This window comes from Salvelinus alpinus, chromosome 25 (assembly GCF_045679555.1).
Source record: "Salvelinus alpinus chromosome 25, SLU_Salpinus.1, whole genome shotgun sequence".
Taxonomy (NCBI): Eukaryota; Metazoa; Chordata; class Actinopteri; order Salmoniformes; family Salmonidae; genus Salvelinus; species Salvelinus alpinus.
Window position 1 is genome coordinate 23,826,292 of NC_092110.1, and position 20,795 is coordinate 23,847,086.

Below are 20,795 nucleotides of genomic sequence, written 5' to 3' on the forward strand. Positions count from 1 at the left end.
GATAATCGTTAGAACACTCAGCCCTTGCCTCCCAGATAGCTGTGCCCCACTCCCGAGCCCGACCAGTAAGGAGTGATATGACGTAAGCGATCCGAGCTCTCTCTCTTGAGTACGTGTTGGGCTGGAGAGAGAACACAATATCACACTGGGTGAGAAAGGAGCGACACTCAGTGGGCTGCCCAGAGTAACATGGTGGGTTATTAACCCTAGGTTCCGGAGACTCGGAAGACCAGGAAGTAGCTGGTGGCACGAGACGAAGACTCTGAAACTGTCCTGAGAGATCGGAGACCTGAGCGGCCAGGGTCTCAACGGCATGACGAGCAGCAGACAATTCCTGCTCGTGTCTGCCGAGCATTGCTCCCTGGAACTTGACGGCAGTGTTGAGAGAATCCGTAGTCGCTGGGTCCATTCTTGGTCGGATCCTTCTCTTATGCTGGTGAATGAGGACCCAAAAGCGACTTAATAGAAACAGAGTCTTTATTCCAGTCTTAAACAAACAATGATACTCCTGGATATTATCATAGGTAAATCCACAACAGGAAACTGAAATCCTCTCGTCAGTAGAGAGGAACGACTGGAGACGCGACCACAGACTACAGGTCGCTTCGGGAAGGCACAGGCCGTAGCTGACATTGACACCTGCTCACACGCAGCATCTGAAGAAGGCAAAAACACGACAGGGCGGAACAAGGACACAGAACAGCAAACATCAAACAAGGATCCGACAAGGACAGAAGCGGAAAACAGAGGGAGAAATAGGGACTCTAATCAGAGGGCAAAATAGGGGACAGGTGTGAAAGAGTAAATGAGGTAGTTAGGAGAGTAAGGAACAGCTGGGAGCAGGAACGGAACGATAGAGAGAGAGAGCGAGAGAGGGAGAGAGGGAGGGGGAGAGAGAGGGATAGAAAGAGGGAAAGAACCTAATAAGACCAGCAGAGGGAAGCACAGGGACAAGACATGATAATCAATGACAAAACATGACAAGAAGGGTGTCATTGGTTGCTGAGCAGTAAGAGCTGTATGAGCACAGAGGCATGAAAGGATGAAATGCTGCAGGACCAGACCAGGGTCTAAGATCAGCAAAGCAACTCAGTCAGAATCAGCCTTGGTTCAACACTCAGTCAGAATCAGCCTTGGTTCAACACTCAGTCAGAATCAGCCTTGGTTCAACACTCAGTCAGAATCAGCCTTGGTTCAACACTCAGTCAGAATCAGCCTTGGTTCAACACTCAGAAAGATTCAGCCTTGGTTCAACACTCAGAAAGATTCAGCCTTGGTTCAACACTCTGTCACGGCCGATGCTGGAAGAAGACCAAGGTGCAGGGTGGTGAGCGTACATTTTCCTTTTTTATTTTTTATGTCGCCAACAAAACAACAAATGAAAGAAACAACCGTGAAGCTTACAGGGGATTAGTGCCACAAACAAAGTTAACTACCCACACTGAAAGGAGGGAAAAAGGGCTACCTAAGTATGGTTCCCAATCAGAGACAACGATAGACAGCTGTCCCTGATTGAGAACCATACCCGGCCAAAACATAGAAATAAAGAAACATAGAAAACAAAACATAGAATGCCCACCCCAAATCACACCCTGACCAAACCAAATAGAGACATAAAAAAGCTCTCTAATGTCAGGGCGTGACACACTCTGTCACGATCGTCTATGGGTGAGAGAGAGGACCAAGGCGCAGCGTGTGCAAAATACATTCTCCTTTATTTAGAGAAAGGAAAAAACACGAAACGAACACTGATAACAAACTAAACAAAAACAACAAACGACCGTGAAGCTAACGACGTAGGTGCATACACAAGCAACAAACGTTCAACATAGACAATTACCCACAAAACCCCAATGCCTATGACTGCCTTAAATATGGCTCTCAATCAGAGACAATGAACCACAGCTGCCTCTAATTGAGAACCAATCTAGGCAGCCATAGACATACAAACACCTAGACAAGACACTGACCCATATACCATACAAAACCCCTAGACAATACAAAAACACATACATTCCCCATGTCACCCCCTGACCTAACTAAAATAATCAAGAAAACAAAGAATACTAAGGCCAGGGCGTGACACACTCAGAAAGATTCAGCCTTGGTTCAACACTCAGAAAGATTCATCCTTGGTTCAACACTCAGAAAGATTCATCCTTGGTTCAACACTCAGAAAGATTCAGCCTTGGTTCAACATTCAGAAAGATTCAGCCTTGGTTCAACACTCAGAAAGATTCAGCCTTGGTTCAACACTCAGAAAGATTCAGCCTTGGTTCAACACTCAGAAAGATTCAGCCTTGGTTCAACACTCAGAGAGTGCAACTCTCTGGGACAGATGGACAGTACAGAGGGAAGGAAGGTCACAGGGGCAGGTGTGCCCACATCACTGACTGTATTAATGTGTGGCTTGTGTCACAGCAGTGCAGAGAGAAAGACAGACAGACAGACAGACAGACAGACAGACAGACAGACAGACAGACAGACAGACAGACAGACAGACAGACAGACAGACAGACAGACAGACAGACAGACAGACAGACAGACAGAGCGAGAGAACGGCTGGTCGGAGCTGAGAGAGAAGGGCCTAGGGAGGTCAGAGAAGTACATTCATTAATGAGAATGAGACTAGGTGGGAGACAGCCAGGGTTTGTGTGTGTGTGTGCTTACGTGTGTGCGTGCTTACGTGTGTGTGTGCTTACGTGTGTGTGTGTGTGTGTGTGTGTGTGTGTGTGTGTGTGTGTGTGTGTGTGTGTGTGTGTGTGTGTGTGTGTGTGTGTGTGTGTGTGTGTGTGTGTGTGTGTGTGTGTGTGTGTGTGTGTGTGTGTGTGTGTGTGTGTGTGTGTGTGTGTGCGTGTGTGTGTGTGTGTGCAAGTACTTAAAGGACTAATGCAGCCATTTTATTTATACAGTATATCACATAATTTCTGGCTAACAATTACAACTAGCTCTCACAGTATCACGTCAGAATCAGAAGTTCATCTGTGTTTCTCAAACGTCAAATTTCAAAGTTGTTTTAAATGCCAAATGTAAAAGTGTTTAAGGTTAAGTTTAGGCATTACGTCCACATTTTTAAGGATAGTGTTACGTTTAGGCATTAACTCTGAATGGTTAAGGTAAGGGTTAAGATTTGGGTTAAGTTTTGGGTTAAGTTTTGGGTTAAGGTTTGGGTTAAGGCTTGGGTTAAGGTTTGGGTTAAGGTTTGGGTTAAGATTTGGGTTAAGGTTTGGGTTAAGATTTGGGTTAAGGTTTGGGTTAAGATTTGTGTTAAGGTTTGGTTTAAGATTTGTGTTAAGGTTTGGTTTAAGATTTGTGTTAAGGTTTGGGTTAAGATTTGGGTTAAGGTTTGGGTTAAGATTTGGGTTAAGGTTTGGGTTAAGATTTGTGTTAAGGTTTGGTTTAAGATTTGGGTTAAGGTTTGGTTTAAGATTTGGGTTAAGATTTGTGTTAAGGTTTGGTTTAAGATTTGGGTTAAGGTTTGGGTTAAGATTTGTGTTAAGGTTTGGTTTAAGATTTGGGTTAAGGTTTGGGTTAAGATTTGTGTTAAGGTTTGGTTTAAGATTTGGGTTAAGGTTTGGGATAAGGTTTGGGTTAAGGCTTGGGTTAAGATTTGGGTTAAGGTTTGGTTTAAGATTTGGGTTAAGGTTTGGTTTAAGATTTGTGTTAAGGTTTGGTTTAAGATTTGTGTTAAGGTTTGGGTTAAGATTTGGGTTAAGGTTTGGGTTAAGATTTGGGTTAAGGTTTGGGTTAAGATTTGTGTTAAGGTTTGGTTTAAGATTTGGGTTAAGGTTTGGTTTAAGATTTGGGTTAAGATTTGTGTTAAGGTTTGGTTTAAGATTTGGGTTAAGGTTTGGGTTAAGATTTGTGTTAAGGTTTGGTTTAAGATTTGGGTTAAGGTTTGGGTTAAGATTTGTGTTAAGGTTTGGTTTAAGATTTGGGTTAAGGTTTGGGATAAGGTTTGGGTTAAGGCTTGGGTTAAGATTTGGGTTAAGGTTTGGTTTAAGATTTGGGTTAAGGTTTGGTTTAAGATTTGGGTTAAGGTTTGGTTTAAGATTTGGGTTAAGGTTTGGGATAGGCTTAAAACAAAAATCTCAAAGCAACTTTCTATCGCTGGATTGGAACTTTGTAATCAGAGGCAGATGCATATGCTCAAACATACAGCCTTGCTCTTCTACATCCCCCTCTCCTTAGAAGTCTGCAGTACTTGTGTTTGAAAGACTTCAGCCACCCTCGAGCAGTGCTCTGTAATGAAGGGAGATGTTAGTAAGCTGTCACCCCTGAACACTGTCACCCTCATGACACAGCCCAGCGCTCCACACACTACTGCCTGTCACTCTGATGAATGTAACAAAGACTTGCTAGTGACTGCTTCCTCACAAGCATGCACACACACGCACACACATACAGAAGCGTCATGCACCCATTACTTTAGAGGAGGCAAGAAGTACGTGAGAATGGAGGGGGGGTTCATACAGATTTTTCCTGCAATCTAGCTTTGTTACCAAAGCACCTTATACCACCCACCACTGCGACCTTTATACTCTAGTCGGCTGGCCCTCGCTACATATTCGTCGCCAGACCCACTGGCTCCAGGTCATCTATAAGTCTATGCTAGCTCACTGGTCACGATAACAACACCCATCCGTAGCACGCGTTCCAGCAGGTATATCTCACTGGTACTCCCAAAAGCCAACACCTCATTTGGCCGCCTTTCCTTCCAGTTCTCTGCTGCCAGTGACGGGAACGAATTGCAAAAATCGCTGAAGCTGGAGACTTATATTTTCCTCACCAACTTTAAACCTCAGCTATCTGAGCAGCTAACCGATCGCTGCAGCTGTACGTAGTCCATCTGTAAATAGCCCACCCAATCTACCTACCTCATCCCCATACTGTTTTTATTTACTTTTCTGCTCTTTTGCACACCAGTATTTCTACTTGGACATCATCATCTGCTCATTTATCACTCCAGTGTTAATCTGCTAAATTGTCATTACTTCGCTACTATGGCCTATTTATTGCCTACCTCATGCCTTTTGCACACACTGTATATAGACTTTCTTTTTTTCTACTGTGTTATTGACTTGTTTATTGTGTTATTGGCTTGTTCATTGTTTATTCCATGTTATTCCATGTGTAACTCTGTGTTGTTGTTCTTGTCGCACTGCTTTGCTTTATCTTGGCCAGGTCGCAGTTGTAAATGAGAACTTGTTCTCAACTAGCCTACCTGGTTAAATAAAGGTTAATGTTTTTTTTAATTTTTATAATAATAATCATTATGCCTAATTCCTTTTTAATAATATGTACATTTTTCTCTACCAGGGGTGTATTTCAGAATACACTATTGCACGGAGCTGGTAAAACTATTTCTGGAAAATGTATTCAAATAAATTCTAAATAATGTTATTTAATTGCCACAAAAACTCCATGATAAACGATAGAATGACAAACCAAATAAATATGTATAGCAGCCTAGAGGTAGGTAAGTATAAGGGCACAGGGCGAGACCCAGATGCAGACACGGGAGGCAGATGGTTCGAGTCTCTGATATATAAATATAATCCAAGGGGCAGGCAAGAGAATGGTCGTGGACAGGCAAAAGGTCATAACCAACGTCAGAGTCCAGGAGGTACAGAGTGGCAGGCAGGCTCAAGGTCAGGGCAGGCAGTATGGTCAGGCAGGCGGCTTCAGAGTCAAGGCAGGCAAGGGTCAAAACCGAGAGGACTAGCAAAAGAGAAATAAGAAAAAGTAGGAGCACGGAATGTACTGCCAAATTCTCTAAAACAACGTTGGGGGTTGCTTAGGGTAGAACAATTTACATTCAATTCTCTGGCAACAGCTCTGGTGGATATTCCTGCATTCAGCATGCCAATTGCACCCTCCCTCAAAACTTGAGACATCTGTGGCATTGTGTTGTGTGACAAAACTGCACATTTTAGAGTGGACTTTTATTGTCTGCAGCACAATGTGCACCTGTGTAATAATCATGCTGTTTAATCAGCTTATTAATATGCAAAACCTATCAGGTGGATGGATTATTTTGGCAAGGGACAAATGCTTACTAACAGGGATGTAAACACATTTCAGAAAAATGTCGTTTTTGTGTTTGTGGAAAATTTCTGGGATCTTTTATTTCAGCTCATGAAACATGGGACCAACACTTTACATGTTGTGTTTATATGCAAAGCCCAAGGAGCCTGACCCTCTCTGGAAGTTGCTGTAGCCCTGCTTGGGATATTTAGCCTACATTGGCTAATGGTTGAGGCGCAGGGCCTGTTCAAACTTGGTGTGTCAGGATGGGCAATTGAATTGGGAGATAATAATGCATTTAGCTTATAGTTTATTGAGATGCATGAATACACCAAACCAAAAGCTTGATTTTAAAGCTATTTTAAAATGACTTTCCTGCAATTCTACGTAGTTGTCACGCCCTGGCCTTAGTTATCTTTGTTCTCTTTATTACTTTGGTTAGGTCAGGGTGTGACGAGGGTGGTTTGTGTGTTCTTGTCTCGTCTAGGGTGTTTGTACTGTCTAGGTTTTTTTTGTAGAGTTATGGGGTTGTGTTCATTGTAGGTGTTTATGTAAGTCTATGGTTGCCTAGATTGGTTCTCAATTAGAGGCAGGTGTTCATCGTTGTCTCTGATTGGGAACCATATTTAGGCAGCCATGTTCTTTGGGTATTTTGTGGGTGATTGTTTCCTGTGTCAGTGTTTGTGCCACACGGGACTGTTATGGTTTGTTCGCGTTTATTGTTTTTGTATTGGTGTTCATTGTTCAGTTTTCTATATTAAAACATGGACACCTACCACGCTGCGTATTGGTCCGATCCTTGTTACACCTCTTCAGACGAAGAAGAGGAAGACAGCCGTGACAGAATCACCCACCAAACCCGGACCAAGCAGCGTGGTAACGGGCAGCAGCGGCAGCAGCAGCAGCAGCGAACACAGGATTCATGGACTTGGGAGGAGATTCTGGACGGCAAGGGACCCTGGACTCAGCCAGGGGAATATCGCCGTGCCAGGGCAGAGTTGGAGGCAGCGAAGGCAGAGAGACGCTGGTATGAGGAGGCAGCACGGCGACGCGGATCGAAGCCCGAGAGTCAGCCCCAAAAATTTCCTGGGGCGAGGCACACGGGGAGTATGGCTAAGCCAGGTAGGAGACCTGAGCCAACTCCCCGTGCTTACCGTGGAGTTAGGGGGCGTCGTACTGGTCAGGCACCGTGTTATGCGGTGGAGCGCACGGTGTCCCCAGTACGCGCGCTTAGCCCGGTGCGATACATTCCAGCTCCTCGTGTCGGCCGGGCTAGGTTGGGCATCGAGCCAGGTGCCATGAAGCCGGCTCAACGCATCTGGTCTCCAGTGCGTCTCCTCGGGCCGGCATACATGGCACCAGCCTTACGCATGGTGTCCCCGGTTCGCCAGCACAGCCCAGTGCGGGCTATTCCACCTCGCCGCACTGGCAGGGTTACGGGGAGCATTCAACCAGGTAAGGTTGGGCAGGCTCGGTGCTCAAGAGCTCCTGTACTCCTTCACGGTCCGGTATATCCGGTGCCACCTCGCCCCAGCCCAGTACCACCAGTGCCAACACCACGCATCAGGTTTCCAGTGCGTCTCCAGAGCCCTGTTCCTCCTCCCCGCACTAGCCTTGAGGTGCGTGTCCTTAGCCCGGTACCACCAGTTCCGGCACCACGCACTAAGCCTCCTGTGCGTCTCCAGAGCCCTGTACGCCCTGTTGCTGCTCCCCGCACTAGCCTTGAGGTGCGTGTCCCTAACCCGGTACCACCAGTTCCGGCACCACGCACCAGGCATACTGTGCGCCTCAGCAGGCCAGAGTCTGCCGTCTGCCCAGCGCTGCCTGCGCTGCCCGTCTGCCCAGCGCCGTCTGAGCTGCCGCCTGCGCTGCCCATCTGCCCAGCGCCGTCTGAGCTGCCGCCTGCGCTGCCCGTCTGCCCAGCGCCGCCTGCGCTGCCCATCTGCCCAGCGCCGTCTGAGCTGCCCGTCTGCCCAGCGCCATCTGAGCCGCCCGTCTGCCCAGCGCCATCTGAGCCGCCCGTCTGTCCTGAGCCTTCAGAGCCGTCCGTCAGTCAGGAGCCGCTAGAGCCGTCCGTCAGTCAGGAGCCGCCAGAGCCGTCCATCAGTCAGGAGCCGCCAGAGCCGCCCGCCAGCCAGGACCTGCCAGAGCCGTCAGTCAGCCAGGGGCTGCCAGAGCCGTCAGTCAGCCAGGAGCTGCCAGAGCCGTCAGTCAGCCAGGGGCTGCCAGAGCCGTCAGTCAGCCAGGAGCTGCCAGAGCCGTCAGCCAGCCAGGAGCTGCCAGAGCCGTCAGTCAGCCAGGAGCTGCCAGAGCCGTCAGTCAGCCAGGAGCTGCCAGAGCCGTCAGCCAGCCAGGAGCTGCCAGAGCCGTCAGCCAGCCAGGAGCTGCCAGAGCCGTCAGTCAGCCAGGAGCTGCCAGAGCCGTCAGTCAGCCAGGAGCTGCCAGAGCCGTCAGCCAGCCAGGAGCTGCCAGAGCCGTCAGCCAGCCAGGAGCTGCCAGAGTCGTCAGTCAGCCATGACCTGCCAGAGTCGTCAGTCAGCCAGGACCTGCCAGAGTCGTCAGTCAGCCAGGACCTGCCAGAGTCGTCAGTCAGCCAGGACCTGCCAGAGTCGTCAGTCAGCCAGGACCTGCCAGAGCCGTCAGTCAGCCAGGAGCTGCCAGAGCCGTCAGCCAGCCAGGAGCTGCCAGAGCCGTCAGTCAGCCAGGAGCTGCCAGAGCCGTCAGTCAGCCAGGAGCTGCCAGAGCCGTCAGCCAGCCAGGAGCTGCCAGAGCCGTCAGCCAGCCAGGAGCTGCCAGAGTCGTCAGTCAGCCATGACCTGCCAGAGTCGTCAGTCAGCCAGGACCTGCCAGAGTCGTCAGTCAGCCAGGACCTGCCAGAGTCGTCAGTCAGCCAGGAGCTGCCAGAGCTGCCTGTCACGCCGGCGATGCCGGAATTGCTCCTCAGTCCGGAGCTGCCCCTCAGTCCGGAGCTGCCCCTCAGTCCGGAGCTGCCCCTCAGTCCAGTGGGGCCTTTAATTAGGATCTTAGACCCTAGGTCGGAGGCGAGGGTCGTCCCTCTGAAGAAGCCTTTGAAGAGGGCAATGACTATGGTAGAGTGGGGTCTACGTCCCGCAAATTCAATTCATTGATAGTTCACCTCTCAGTTTTGTTTCATTCTATAATAGGGTATTTTATAACCATGTGTTCAAGCTAATCAAATCAAAGTTTATTTATGATACGGCATGTAAGTCCTTTCCTGTTCCCTGTGGGCAGCAGGTAGTCTAGCGGTTAAGCGCGTTGGGCCAGTAACCGAAAGGTCGCTGGTTTGAATCTCCGAGCTGGCATGGTGGAAATATCTGCTGTTCTGCCCTTGAGCAAGGCAGTTAAGCAACAAAAACTGCTCTATGGGCACTGATGACGTGGACCTTGTTTAAGGCAGCCACCAGCACATCTCTGATTCAGAAGGGTTAAATGTGGAACACACATTTCGGTTGAATGCGTTCAATTGTGCTACTGACTAGGTATCTGCTTTCCCAATACAATCAAATGCCTACTAGCAATAAAGCTCTTGTCGCAAACAGTACAATGATATTGAGCTATAGGTATTTACATTAGGCTATAGCCTACAAATAGCTATACCATGTTGTCGTAGGCTATTGGCCTACTGCAAATTATTGTTGTTTGTTTCTGAACTGGCCGAATGGGCAGAGCTATCCTTCAGCACCACAAGCTGGTTCAACTTTAACATCATTGCGCGATCCTGGCGTTGTCCCTTCATTACCACAAACTACTCTCCAATTGCTGAAAATCTCATCAAGATCTGTTACCTAGTCCTTCCTACTCATAACTTATTATTTCAAATAAAAGATTGTCACTTCTCACCATGTTGTTTGTTTAGTAAAGTTAGATCAAAGCTGAATCAATGTCTGGCAAGATCAATTCATTTGAACGTTACATAACAGAACGGAATACATTACCATAGCATAGTAGGCCTACTGTTACTGTGACATCACAAACACCTTTAAGGATGGTTAGCTGAAGCTGAATAGTAAAAAAGAAAAAATCACATGCGCCAAAACTCAACAGAGAGCGCCTCTATGCAGGAAGTACTCTCTGATTGAAACAAAATACAAGAAAGGCTAATAGTTTGTTAACACCATCTGTTCTAATTGGCTCACACAACAGTCATTCAAGAGGATCTAAATGCCCATTAAAGGGATTGAGATCAATCAAATGATTGTCATGGAGAAGCAGTTTGGACGTTTCACTGGTAAAACATGAATAATTGTCATTCACAATTGACAGTGATGATGGCCTATTTGGCCTATTTTTAAATTAGGTAGCCTATGCCTAACGTGGTGTTTGAGGGTATTAAAATTATAACATTTTCTTGAGACAATATGTGTGGGCCTAGGCAGACGTTACAATTGGAGAATGCATTTTATGCACATTCTATAATGATATGCTATTCAATTGGTTACATCTGTCGGTACAAACTTTGATTGACGTCATAAAAAAAACAGCACTGCTCTTTACCTGTTCAATTGTCATTTTAAATCAGGGTGTCATTCTGACTGTTGTAAATCACACATCTCAATATACTGCACTAACATGCCCACCCACTGGGCACAGACATCAGTTCAACATCTAATTTTCATGTGAATTTGGTTTAGTTGACAACTAATGTACATTCAATGTGAAGTCAACAAAAAAATAAGTTGGGTGGAAAAAAGCCGAAATTCCCTTACATTGATGAATTTTTGCAAATCCTATCTGTTTTCCACGTTGATTCAATGTCACCACATATCATTTTTTGTGGCGGGTATTAGAGCCAAATGGAGAACAATCAGATCAAAGAGTCACTGACTCAGTGACTGGAAGTACTGAACGTGAGGAGGACTCTTTGCATAGAGGTTAAATAGTATATGTCAAACTGGAGAAACATTCAGAGGACATTTCTTCTCACAGCATGGGCCTCTCTCTGTCTTTTTATCTGTCTGTCTCTCTCTCTCTCTCTCTCTCTCTGCCTGTCGTTCTGTCTCTGTCTCTCTCTTTCTATCTGCCTGTCTTTCTGTCTCTCTCTTTCTCTATGTTTCTCTCTATCTGCCTGTCTTTCTGGCTCTCTGTCTTTGTTTATTTCTCTATATCTCTCTCTCTCTGCCTGTCTTTCTGTCTCTATGTTTCTCTCTATCTATTTGCCTGTCTTTCTGTCTCTCTGTCTTTGTTTATTTCTCTATATCTCTCTCTCTCTGCCTGTCTTTCTGTCTCTCTGTTTCTCTCTCTCTCTGCATGTCTTTCTGTCTCTATGTTTCTCTATATCTCTCTCTCTCTGTCTGTCTTTCTGTCTCTCTGTTTCTCTCTCTCTCTCTGCCTGTCTTTCTGTCTTTCTCTCTCTCTCTCCTGCTCTGTCATAAGCACTCATTCACTAGTTGGGTTATCATGCACAGAACTGACAATACACAAAGCAAATGTGTGTGTGTGTGTGTGTGTGTGTGCATGTGTGTGTGTGCGTATATGCATACATCCATTCGTGTGAATGCACAAACAACTGATTTGTGTCACAGTCACAGAAATGAATGTATCCCCCTGCTGGTGGCATTGGGAACTAAACACTGTCTGACACAGCACATTTAGACCGGGGATTTGGTTTAGGGGTGGCTGCTGTGTGTCTTCACTGCCATTCCCTGGAGAGCAGGGGGACCAACCCACATGATGATTAATAAAGAGATAATGAGTGTGATTTGTCACTCAGTTTACGATGCCGCCTGCATGCCAGCCTACCAGCCTGCCCAGTTGCCCTTCCCTGCAGCTTTTTTAGGAATCCCAAACAAACAAACACAAACTCTAGAGTCAAAAGAAACAACGACCCAAAACCAACATGTAAAAACATCCACCTGAGCTTTGGTGGTTGGCGTTTGGTGCTCTGCACTAGAACAAGGCGCTTCACACTGCATCCACCTCTCAGCTGTTGTTATTCTTTGTGTCAACAGCAGGCCAAACAACCCAAGAGGAGTACGTCCCAAATGGCACCCCATTCCCTTTATAGTGCACTACTTTTGGTAATATTTGATATCTATACATATTATATCTACCTCCTATGCGACTCGTGATAAGACTATGCAATTAATATGTTAACAAAGTCTACTGCAGCAGGCTAAATCAGGGTCACACAGTGTTTCTTGGTAGTCTTAAACAAATCTACTTTGAAACAAAAGTAAACACCTCACACACATGGTTATGTTTTTTTTTAAAGACACCTGTAGTATGTCAGATACAGATTTGAAATGTATTCAATTGTTTAGTTTGCATCCCAATACTTTATTTAAACCACAGAATATATATATATTTTTTTTTAAGTTTGACATAGAAACACCACATTTTCGGCTTTTAATTTTTTTCAATGTTTATTAATAATTAAATTATAAAAAATATGAATAACATTCCAACCATGATGCCACTAGGTAATTTGACTGCAGGAAAGGGCTACATGAATTATCTGACTCCATAAAGATGATTAAGAAATATGCAAGAGACTATAGTTGAGTTTGGGTAATAGGCCATCAAGAATGGTCTGAGTATGGAATTCTAAATACAAATAGATTTAATATCATTGTAAAATGAATGGATTCACATACAAGGCAGAGAGATACATCATTACAACACTGCATATATACATAATATGACATTTGAAATGTCTTTATTCTTTTGGAACCTTTGTGAGTGTAATGTTTACTGTACATTTTTATTGTTTATTTCTCTTTTGTTTATTATCTATTTCACTTGCTTTGGCAATGTAAACATATGTTTGCCATGCCAATAAAGCCCCTTAAATAAATTTTTTAATTACATTGAAATTGAATTGAGACAGAAAGAGAGAGAGAAAGATAGACAGAGAGCACGGTTACATGCACACAGTAACACGATTTTTGTTGATAGTCAGATTAATATAATAATTAATTAAAAACTTTTACATGCTTTGCAAGAAGAACGATTTCCCTAATAATCCTGTTTACACATCTGAAGTCAGGCTACCTGATGGGACTTAAATAAACTCAGCAATCAAAACAAACGTTCTACCACTGTGACAATGTCATTTTTGAGAAGCCTGTTTGATTCTGTGTTCGGACAGTTTGTATGTGAAAACTGTTTCTAAAGTGCATACTTTCAGTTTTTTCGAACTCACCACTCGCCTATAAGAGGGAGGCTTGTGTTACCGGTGCTGGCACAAATACACCCTGGAATGTTGATTAACCTCTTTACATGTTCTAATCATTCTAAAGATTGCTCAGAAAACCAGGTGTAGATATAATCTGTAGGGGCGGCGCAGAATAGATTTTACCATGTCTCTCCTCAGGTAATAGCTGAGGACACACACACCCACAACAAAAATGAATTACACAGCAACAAATCATTACTTTGAAGTCATGTATCATATAAGCCCTAATTAAACTGCCACAGTAAGCAGCACGTACAACGTATCATTACACTGAATAACAAAAGTGATCCAACTCTATACAGTACCCCATTTTGAGTTGAGTGTAATTTCACTGAATATTCAACTGATGCTAAATGTGAACTTATTCAAAATTCTGCCCTTAAATGCAAGGCTATTCAAAATACAACCCCTTAATACTAGCTCCACTCTAGATTTGATTGCAGTTGTATTTCTTATGAATCATAATTATGCTGAAGGGATGTGAGTAATAAATCAGGCCACAGCTCTCCCACGGTAAGTAGTAGTGAACAATTAAACCACCTCAGGAAGGCTGATGGCCAATCTGTAGCCATACTGTCTAGACTAGCCAAGCTCTGCGATTTTCTGAGTTGTTTGAAGTACTCTATTGAGGCGGTGTAAATAATACATGTACCCATGACTGTACCCACTCTACCCAGTACCCACTAGACAGTAAGAAAGTCTACTTAATTTGCTTCATGTGTATCTCCTCTCTCTCTTTCTCTGTGTGTTTGCAGACAGCTTGGCGGCTCCTGTCAATGTGACCATCAAGGCTCTGAAGGCCAACTCTGCCGTGGTGACATGGGACATCCCCGAGGGGGACCCCGTCATCGGCTTCGCCATCACACAGCAGGTGAGAGAGACAGAGCGCAACGTGGAGGAGGATACACTCACACACACCACACACACACACACACACACACTCGCCAACAGGAGATTAATTAGTACCTGTCACCAATCGTTACCCACCATCTCTCCGCGGCGTCCCCGGCCAGCCGCTTGTTTTGCAGAACTGTTGTCACAGATCGTTATGTTGTCGGGACGATCCTGCCAGATCGCCTGTCTCCTCGACAACAGCAGCGGATGATGACAGCTATGTAAAGAGGGAAAAACAATATTATTTATCCTGGTACACACAGTCCCTGCACAGCACACATCTTTGCTTTGCACATCTCTGAACACGCACTCTGTAGTTCAGCATAGTAATGCAGATGGACAGGTGTGTGGTCAATATGACAGTCAGTGTGATAACTTGGCCAATGAGACAGCAAAGTGTAGGTTAGGATTAGAGCAGGGGAGGTCAAACATACGCCTCCGTGAGCCAGATCCGACCCACGAGGGAACAAACTCAATATCCTTTAAAATGACTAAAACCAAATTGGTTAAAGAATCCATTTCTAAACTGTTTAGAAATGATATTAAACGTTTCTTGAGTGTGTTCAGCTAGCTAATTATCACCGAAATTAAAGCTAGACAATCAGGGAGCATTGAAAATTCCAGAAACGATGGATAGAGATAAATATAGCTTGCAAATTTTGATGGCGAGGAAATGTAACCAATTTTGAGTTTGGCCCTCCGGACCTCGTTGAAGACTAAATGCAGCCCCTGGGGCAAAATTTGATTGACACCCCAGGGTTAGAGGATAAAGACTAGGAGACACTTAATGATGTTTTGACCTTTATATTTGACAACCAAAATGTGACAGAAGTGAAATAGTACAAAAGAGAGTAGTTGATCCAATCATTGAGCAGTAGGCCTGAGTAAAGCTGTTCCCATGGGTTATTTTAAACAAACATGACAAATCCATATTGGACACACACTTTACTAAGAAGTAATGGTATTTGTTGCAGGCAAAGATCAGGGCTTAACCTTTGAAATTGAGTAAATGGTTCGGTTCCATTCTAGCCCATTAGGCAGATGATTTCCTGGTCCCAGAAGCCCAGATGAGAGCCCTGGTCCCGCCCATCTCCTGACTGCTGCTCCCTCTCTCCACTCCTCCACATACAGCTCCTCTCCACACAGTCTATTTCTGTCTACTATTACTGTACAGTACCTGCATACTTCTACTACTAAGACTTTTTTGTTTGTTTCTTGCCATCTTTTCAAAACATAACTCTTATTTTTTTTATATACTTTAAAAAAAAGTATTATTATTTATTTATTTAATGTCCTTGTCTATAACTGTTCTGTTCTTTGTCATGTATTTGTATGTTTTATGTGGACTCCAGGAAGAGCAGCTGCTGCATGTGCAGTAGCTAATAGGGATCCTAATAAACTAAACTAAACTAAACTTATTGGGAGTGAGTGGGTGATATCTGTGAGAAGTTCACTACGGTGCAATGTTGTGTGTGAGACTTCTCTTCAACATCAGTGGATATGTTTGTGTTACACTGCTCGCTAAACGCCCCTCTGTGATGATGTGCCAACAGAAAAAGGATGTGCGCATGCTACGCTTCATCCAGGAAGTGAACACCACCACCCGCTCCTGTGCATTATGGGACTTGGCGGAGGAGACCGACTACATTGTGCACGTGCAGTCCATCAGCATGAGTGGGCCCATGAGTCCGCACAGCGAACCCCTGCGCTTCCGCACGCCCAAGGAGGCCGAGACACAGGCCTCCAAGAGTAAAGGTAAACATCTCAACCAACTCAACAAGCAAATACACACAGTAACTAAGGTAAAAACGAAGTCTAAAGTACTTCTCCGTGTTCCTGTACCTTATTGTAATACACGCACAGTGCCAAAGAATAATGAGGAAACTGTGCACAGCAGTGCCTCCACATACCATGTCTAGAGTACAGCTTGCAGTTGGACTCTTTACAACTCTTGACAGATTCCGTAAAAGCCAATTAAAATCAATAGGGACGCAAAGCGTGAAATTAAGTTCCACAACAGAATGCTCAAGCACTCTTACCACAATTCCTAAATACAACACCTTCAGGGTGCTCTTCATGATGTATTGATGTGTCTACCCCAACTGCCCACAGGCCCTGCCCTGTGCTGGGCCTGTACCCCTTACCTCACCCACCTCGCCGCCTCGCTCCTTCACTCACTCCTCACCCCCCTCGCCGCCTCGCTCCTTCACTCACTACTCACCCCCTCGCCGCCTCGCTCCTTCACTCACTACACACCCCCCTCGCCGCCTCGCTCCTTCACTCACTACTCACCCACCTCGCCGCCTCGCTCCTTCACTCACTCCTCACCCCCCTCGCCGCCTCGCTCCTTCACTCACTACTCACCCCCTCGCCGCCTCGCTCCTTCACTCACTCCTCACCCCACTCACAGCCTCGCTCCTTCACTCACTTCTCACTCACACTCACAGGAAGCAGACGCAAGGACAGCAAGGGGCTTGTGATTCTGAGAACACTTCTCAGTCACAGGCATAGGCTGTTTGCACACACGGCCGTAGGCACGCACACATGCACACACACGCACACACTAACACGCACACACTTAGTAGAGACATTCTCATGATTCTCAGCTAGGAGAAACTAGCAGAAAATTCTACAAACAGCTCCATCACATTGACGTCCAGTCCCCAGGGGCCCCAACCTTCCACAGAGCTACATCCATATAGGTGGATGAGATGAGACGAGACCCTGTGCAGTGAAAGTGGTGGTCGTGTGTGAGCGATGGCTGGGCTGAGATGAGATGGATATGGCTGAGGCTGATTTGTGCATGCTTCTGAGAAGTGTTTGTTTCCCTGTGTAAAGCCAGGCAGACACCTTGACAAATGACTCTAGTGTTGAGGAGTGCCTCAGAGCCAGTCGCATAATGATAGGGCTCCACTCCCCTCTGTCTCCCTCCACATCTCTCTATCTCCCTCTACACCCCTCCCTTTCTATCCCTTTCTCCTTCTTTTTCCAGCCCTTTCTTTCCATTCCTCTCTCTCCCTCTACATCCCTCTCTCTCCCTCTCTTTCCATCCCTCTCTTTCTATCCCTCTCTCTCTCTACCTCTACATCCCTCTCTTTCCATCCCTCTCTTCACATCATACCACACTGTCAACCTGGCTCAGAGTACTACCTACAACACTATGCCAGGAAGGGGCAACACACACACACACACACACACACACACACACACACACACACACACACACACACACACACACACACACACACACACACACACACACACACACACACACACACACACACACACGCACAGTTGCTTTGTTGTAATAGTTTGTTGCCGTAATTGCAATAGCAATGTTCAGTAGTGTTGGCAGCGCAATGGTACTATTACCATTAGTAGAAGCAGGAGTCAAAGTTTATGATGATTTGTGTATTTATACACTATATATACAAAAGTATATGGACACCCTTTCAAATGATTGGATTCGGCTATTTCAGCCACACCCGTTGCTGACAGGTAAAATCGAGCACACAGCCATGCAATCTCCATAGACAAACATTAGCAGTAGAATGGCCTTTCTGAAGAGCTCAGCGACTTTCAACGTGGCAACGTCATAGGATGCCACCTTTCCAACAAGTCCGTTAGTCAAATTGCTGCCCTGCTAGCGCTGCCCCGGTCAACTGTGAGTCCTGTTACTATGAAGTGGAAACTTCTAGGAGCAACAACGGCTCAGCTGCAAAGTGGTAGGCCACACAACCACATAGAACAGGACCGCCAAGTGCTGTCCTCTGTTGCAACACTCACTACCGAGTTCCAAACTGCCTCTGGAAGCAACATCAGCACAAGAACTGTTCGTCAGGAGCTTCATGAAATGGGTTTCCATGGCCGAACAGCCGCACACAAGCCTAAGATCACCATGCGCAATGCCAAGCGTCGGCTGGAGTGGTGTAAATCTCGTACCCATTGGACTCTCAAGCAGTGGAAACGCGTACTCTGGAGTGATGAATCACGCTTCACCATCTGGTAGTCCGACGGACGAATCTGGGTTTGGCGGATGTCAAGGGAACGCTACATGCCCTAATGCATAGTGCCAAATGTAAAGTTTGGTGGAGTAGGAATAAAGGCCTGGGGCTATTTTTAATGGTTCGGTCTAGGCCACTTAGTTCCAGTGAAGGGAAATCTTAATGCTACAGCATACATGCCATTCTAGACGATTCTGTACTTCCAACTTTGTGGCAACAGTTTGAGGAAGGTTCTTTCCTGTTTCAGCAAGACAATGTTGACAATGCATGACAATGCTGTTCACAAAGTGAGGTGGTTTGTCGAGATCGGTGTGGAAGAACTTGACTGGTCTGTACAGAGCCCTGACCTCAACCCCAATGAACACCTTTGAAATCATTTGGAACGCCGACTGTGAGCCAGGCCTAAAAGCCCAACATCAGTGCTGACTTCACTAATGATCTTGTGACTGAATGGAAGCAACGTTCTAACATCTGGTGGAAAGTCTTCCCAGAAGACTGGAGGCTGTTATACCAGCAAAGGAGGGACCTACTCCATATTAATGCCCATGATTTTGGAATGAGATGTTCGATGAGCAGGTGTCCATAAACTTTTGGTCATGTAGTGTATATTTATGTGTTGTGAAATCCAATGAGGCCATTTAGAATAGACATCCCACTCAAGGGCACAACATCCCACTCAAGGGCACCACTCTGGGACTCAACAGCCTTCTGGTTCAGCTCAGACATCCATTTCCCAGAACACTGCACCATATCACTCAAACACACAGAGATCTATGTACAAACAATCACACTTTACCATCCCACACAAATACATACACACACTTTTTTATACATACCGGTAAACACTGACTGCACCATTTAACACTGCAGTAAACACGGCAATGAACACCACACACATCCATCCATTTCCCCAAGCCCTACACCATCACATATACCAATCAAGTTCCCCCACACATTGCATCCCAAAAGCACACAGTCATCATACTAAGGGAGAGATGACCTGTGCTAAATGTACCCTCCTCTCTTATCAAATGACTCTCTCAGTTTGTTTGTATTGCATAACCTCTCTGGCAGTCTCATATACACAGTGACGTGTATTTATGGATCCCAAGGGAAGCCACCAAAAAAAAGTGTCAAGGGAAGCCAGTTTGGATTTGGCTTTCCTCCAATCATTTCACATTGAGAGCAATTGACAGAAAAACTTTAATAGTTGCATCTCGTTGTGTGGTTGTCCGGTGGCTAGCTAGCTAAAATTTGTCCTTTCCTAAATTAGCCATGGATGGAGATAGGGATTTGAGCTTGTGGTTTTACTTAATTCTCCATAGTGGCCAATAATTATAACTGCGATTCTGATCAAACCATAAATTCATACATTGTTCCCCTGGCCTGAGAGGATGGAAGTTCAGTATGTAGCTTGATGTAGAAGGCTAATGTTAACTAGATAACTGTCAGGACCCGGTGCGAGAAACAGTCACTAATAATCGTCAGAACCCAGAAGATGAGGCAGACACAGCAGTACTAGAGATGGTGGTTTAATTAAAGAACAAAATCTTCAGGCAAAGAAACTAAATCCACAATGTCCAAAAATAAAGCCAAAAGGCACAAAATGGAAATCGTCCAAAATACAAAAGAAACTCCACAAAGTGGTAAAAAACAGCAGGGAAAAACAAACCTCAAAAGACTACTCAAATAATACACAAGAACTAAACCAGAGAACCTCTGGAAAATCCAACAAGAGAAATATCTGTATAAAACAAGGCTTGGGCTGGGGCTGGGTGCTAACTTACAAACACTGAGCAAGGAACTGAGGAACACACAGGGTTTAAATACTAACAAGGGAATGACCTACAGGTGCAAACAATAATTAGAGCAAGAAAAACAAAAGGTACAAAAAAGGTGCAATGGGGACATCTAGTGACCAAAACCCGAACAGTCTTGGCCAAAACCTGACAGATAACGTTGCCCATGAAAGGAAGTTAGGCTAGCGAGCAAGCATTTTAGCCAGGTAGCCTAGGACAGTGGTTCCCAAACTTTTTATAGTCCCGTACCCCTTCAAACATTCAACCTCCAGCTGCATACCCCCTCTAGCACCAGGGTCAGCGCACTCTCAAATGTTGTTTTCTGCCGTCATTGTAAGCCTGCCACACAGACACTATACGATACATTTATTAAACATAAGAATGAGTGTGAGTTTTTGTCACAACCCGGCTCGTGGGACGTGACAAAGAGCTCTTATAGGACCAGGGCACAAAAAATTATATAATAATAATCAATAATTTTGCTCTTTACTTAACCATCTTACATATAAAACCTTATTTGTTCATCGACAATTGGGAATAACTCATCACAGGTTAATGAGAAGGGTGTGCTTGAAAGGATGGACATAACTCTGCAATGTTGGGTTGTATTGGAAAGAGTCTCAGTCTTAAATAATTTTCCACACACAGTCAAGAATCCACTCTCAATATCTCAGATTGGCTAATAAAAATAAAAGATTAAGTTGAGCAAAAGAACACAGACACTGGACAGAGGAACTCTGCCTGGAAGGCCAGCATCCCGGAGTCGCCTCTTCACTGTTGACATTGAGACTGGTGTTTTGCGGGTACTGTTTAATGAAGCTGCCAGTTGAGGACTTGTGAGGCGTCTGTTTCTCAAACTAGACACTCTAATGTACT

At 45.3% G+C, this 20,795-nt stretch overlaps 1 protein-coding gene across 4 annotated transcripts in view; it reads left to right on the forward strand.

The window, feature by feature from the left end:
* LOC139553674 (fibronectin type III domain-containing protein 5b-like) overlaps positions 1-20,795 on the forward strand; it is a 55,332-nt gene that overhangs the window by 22,233 nt on the left and 12,304 nt on the right. For all 4 annotated transcript variants that reach the window (XM_071366252.1, XM_071366250.1, XM_071366251.1 and 1 more), the window contains exons 2-3: positions 13,978-14,093; positions 15,670-15,871. In XM_071366252.1, the coding sequence (XP_071222353.1) occupies positions 15,685-15,871 (187 nt within the window). In that variant the 5' untranslated portion in view covers positions 13,978-14,093; positions 15,670-15,684. The remainder of the gene's footprint in view (positions 1-13,977; positions 14,094-15,669; positions 15,872-20,795) is intronic.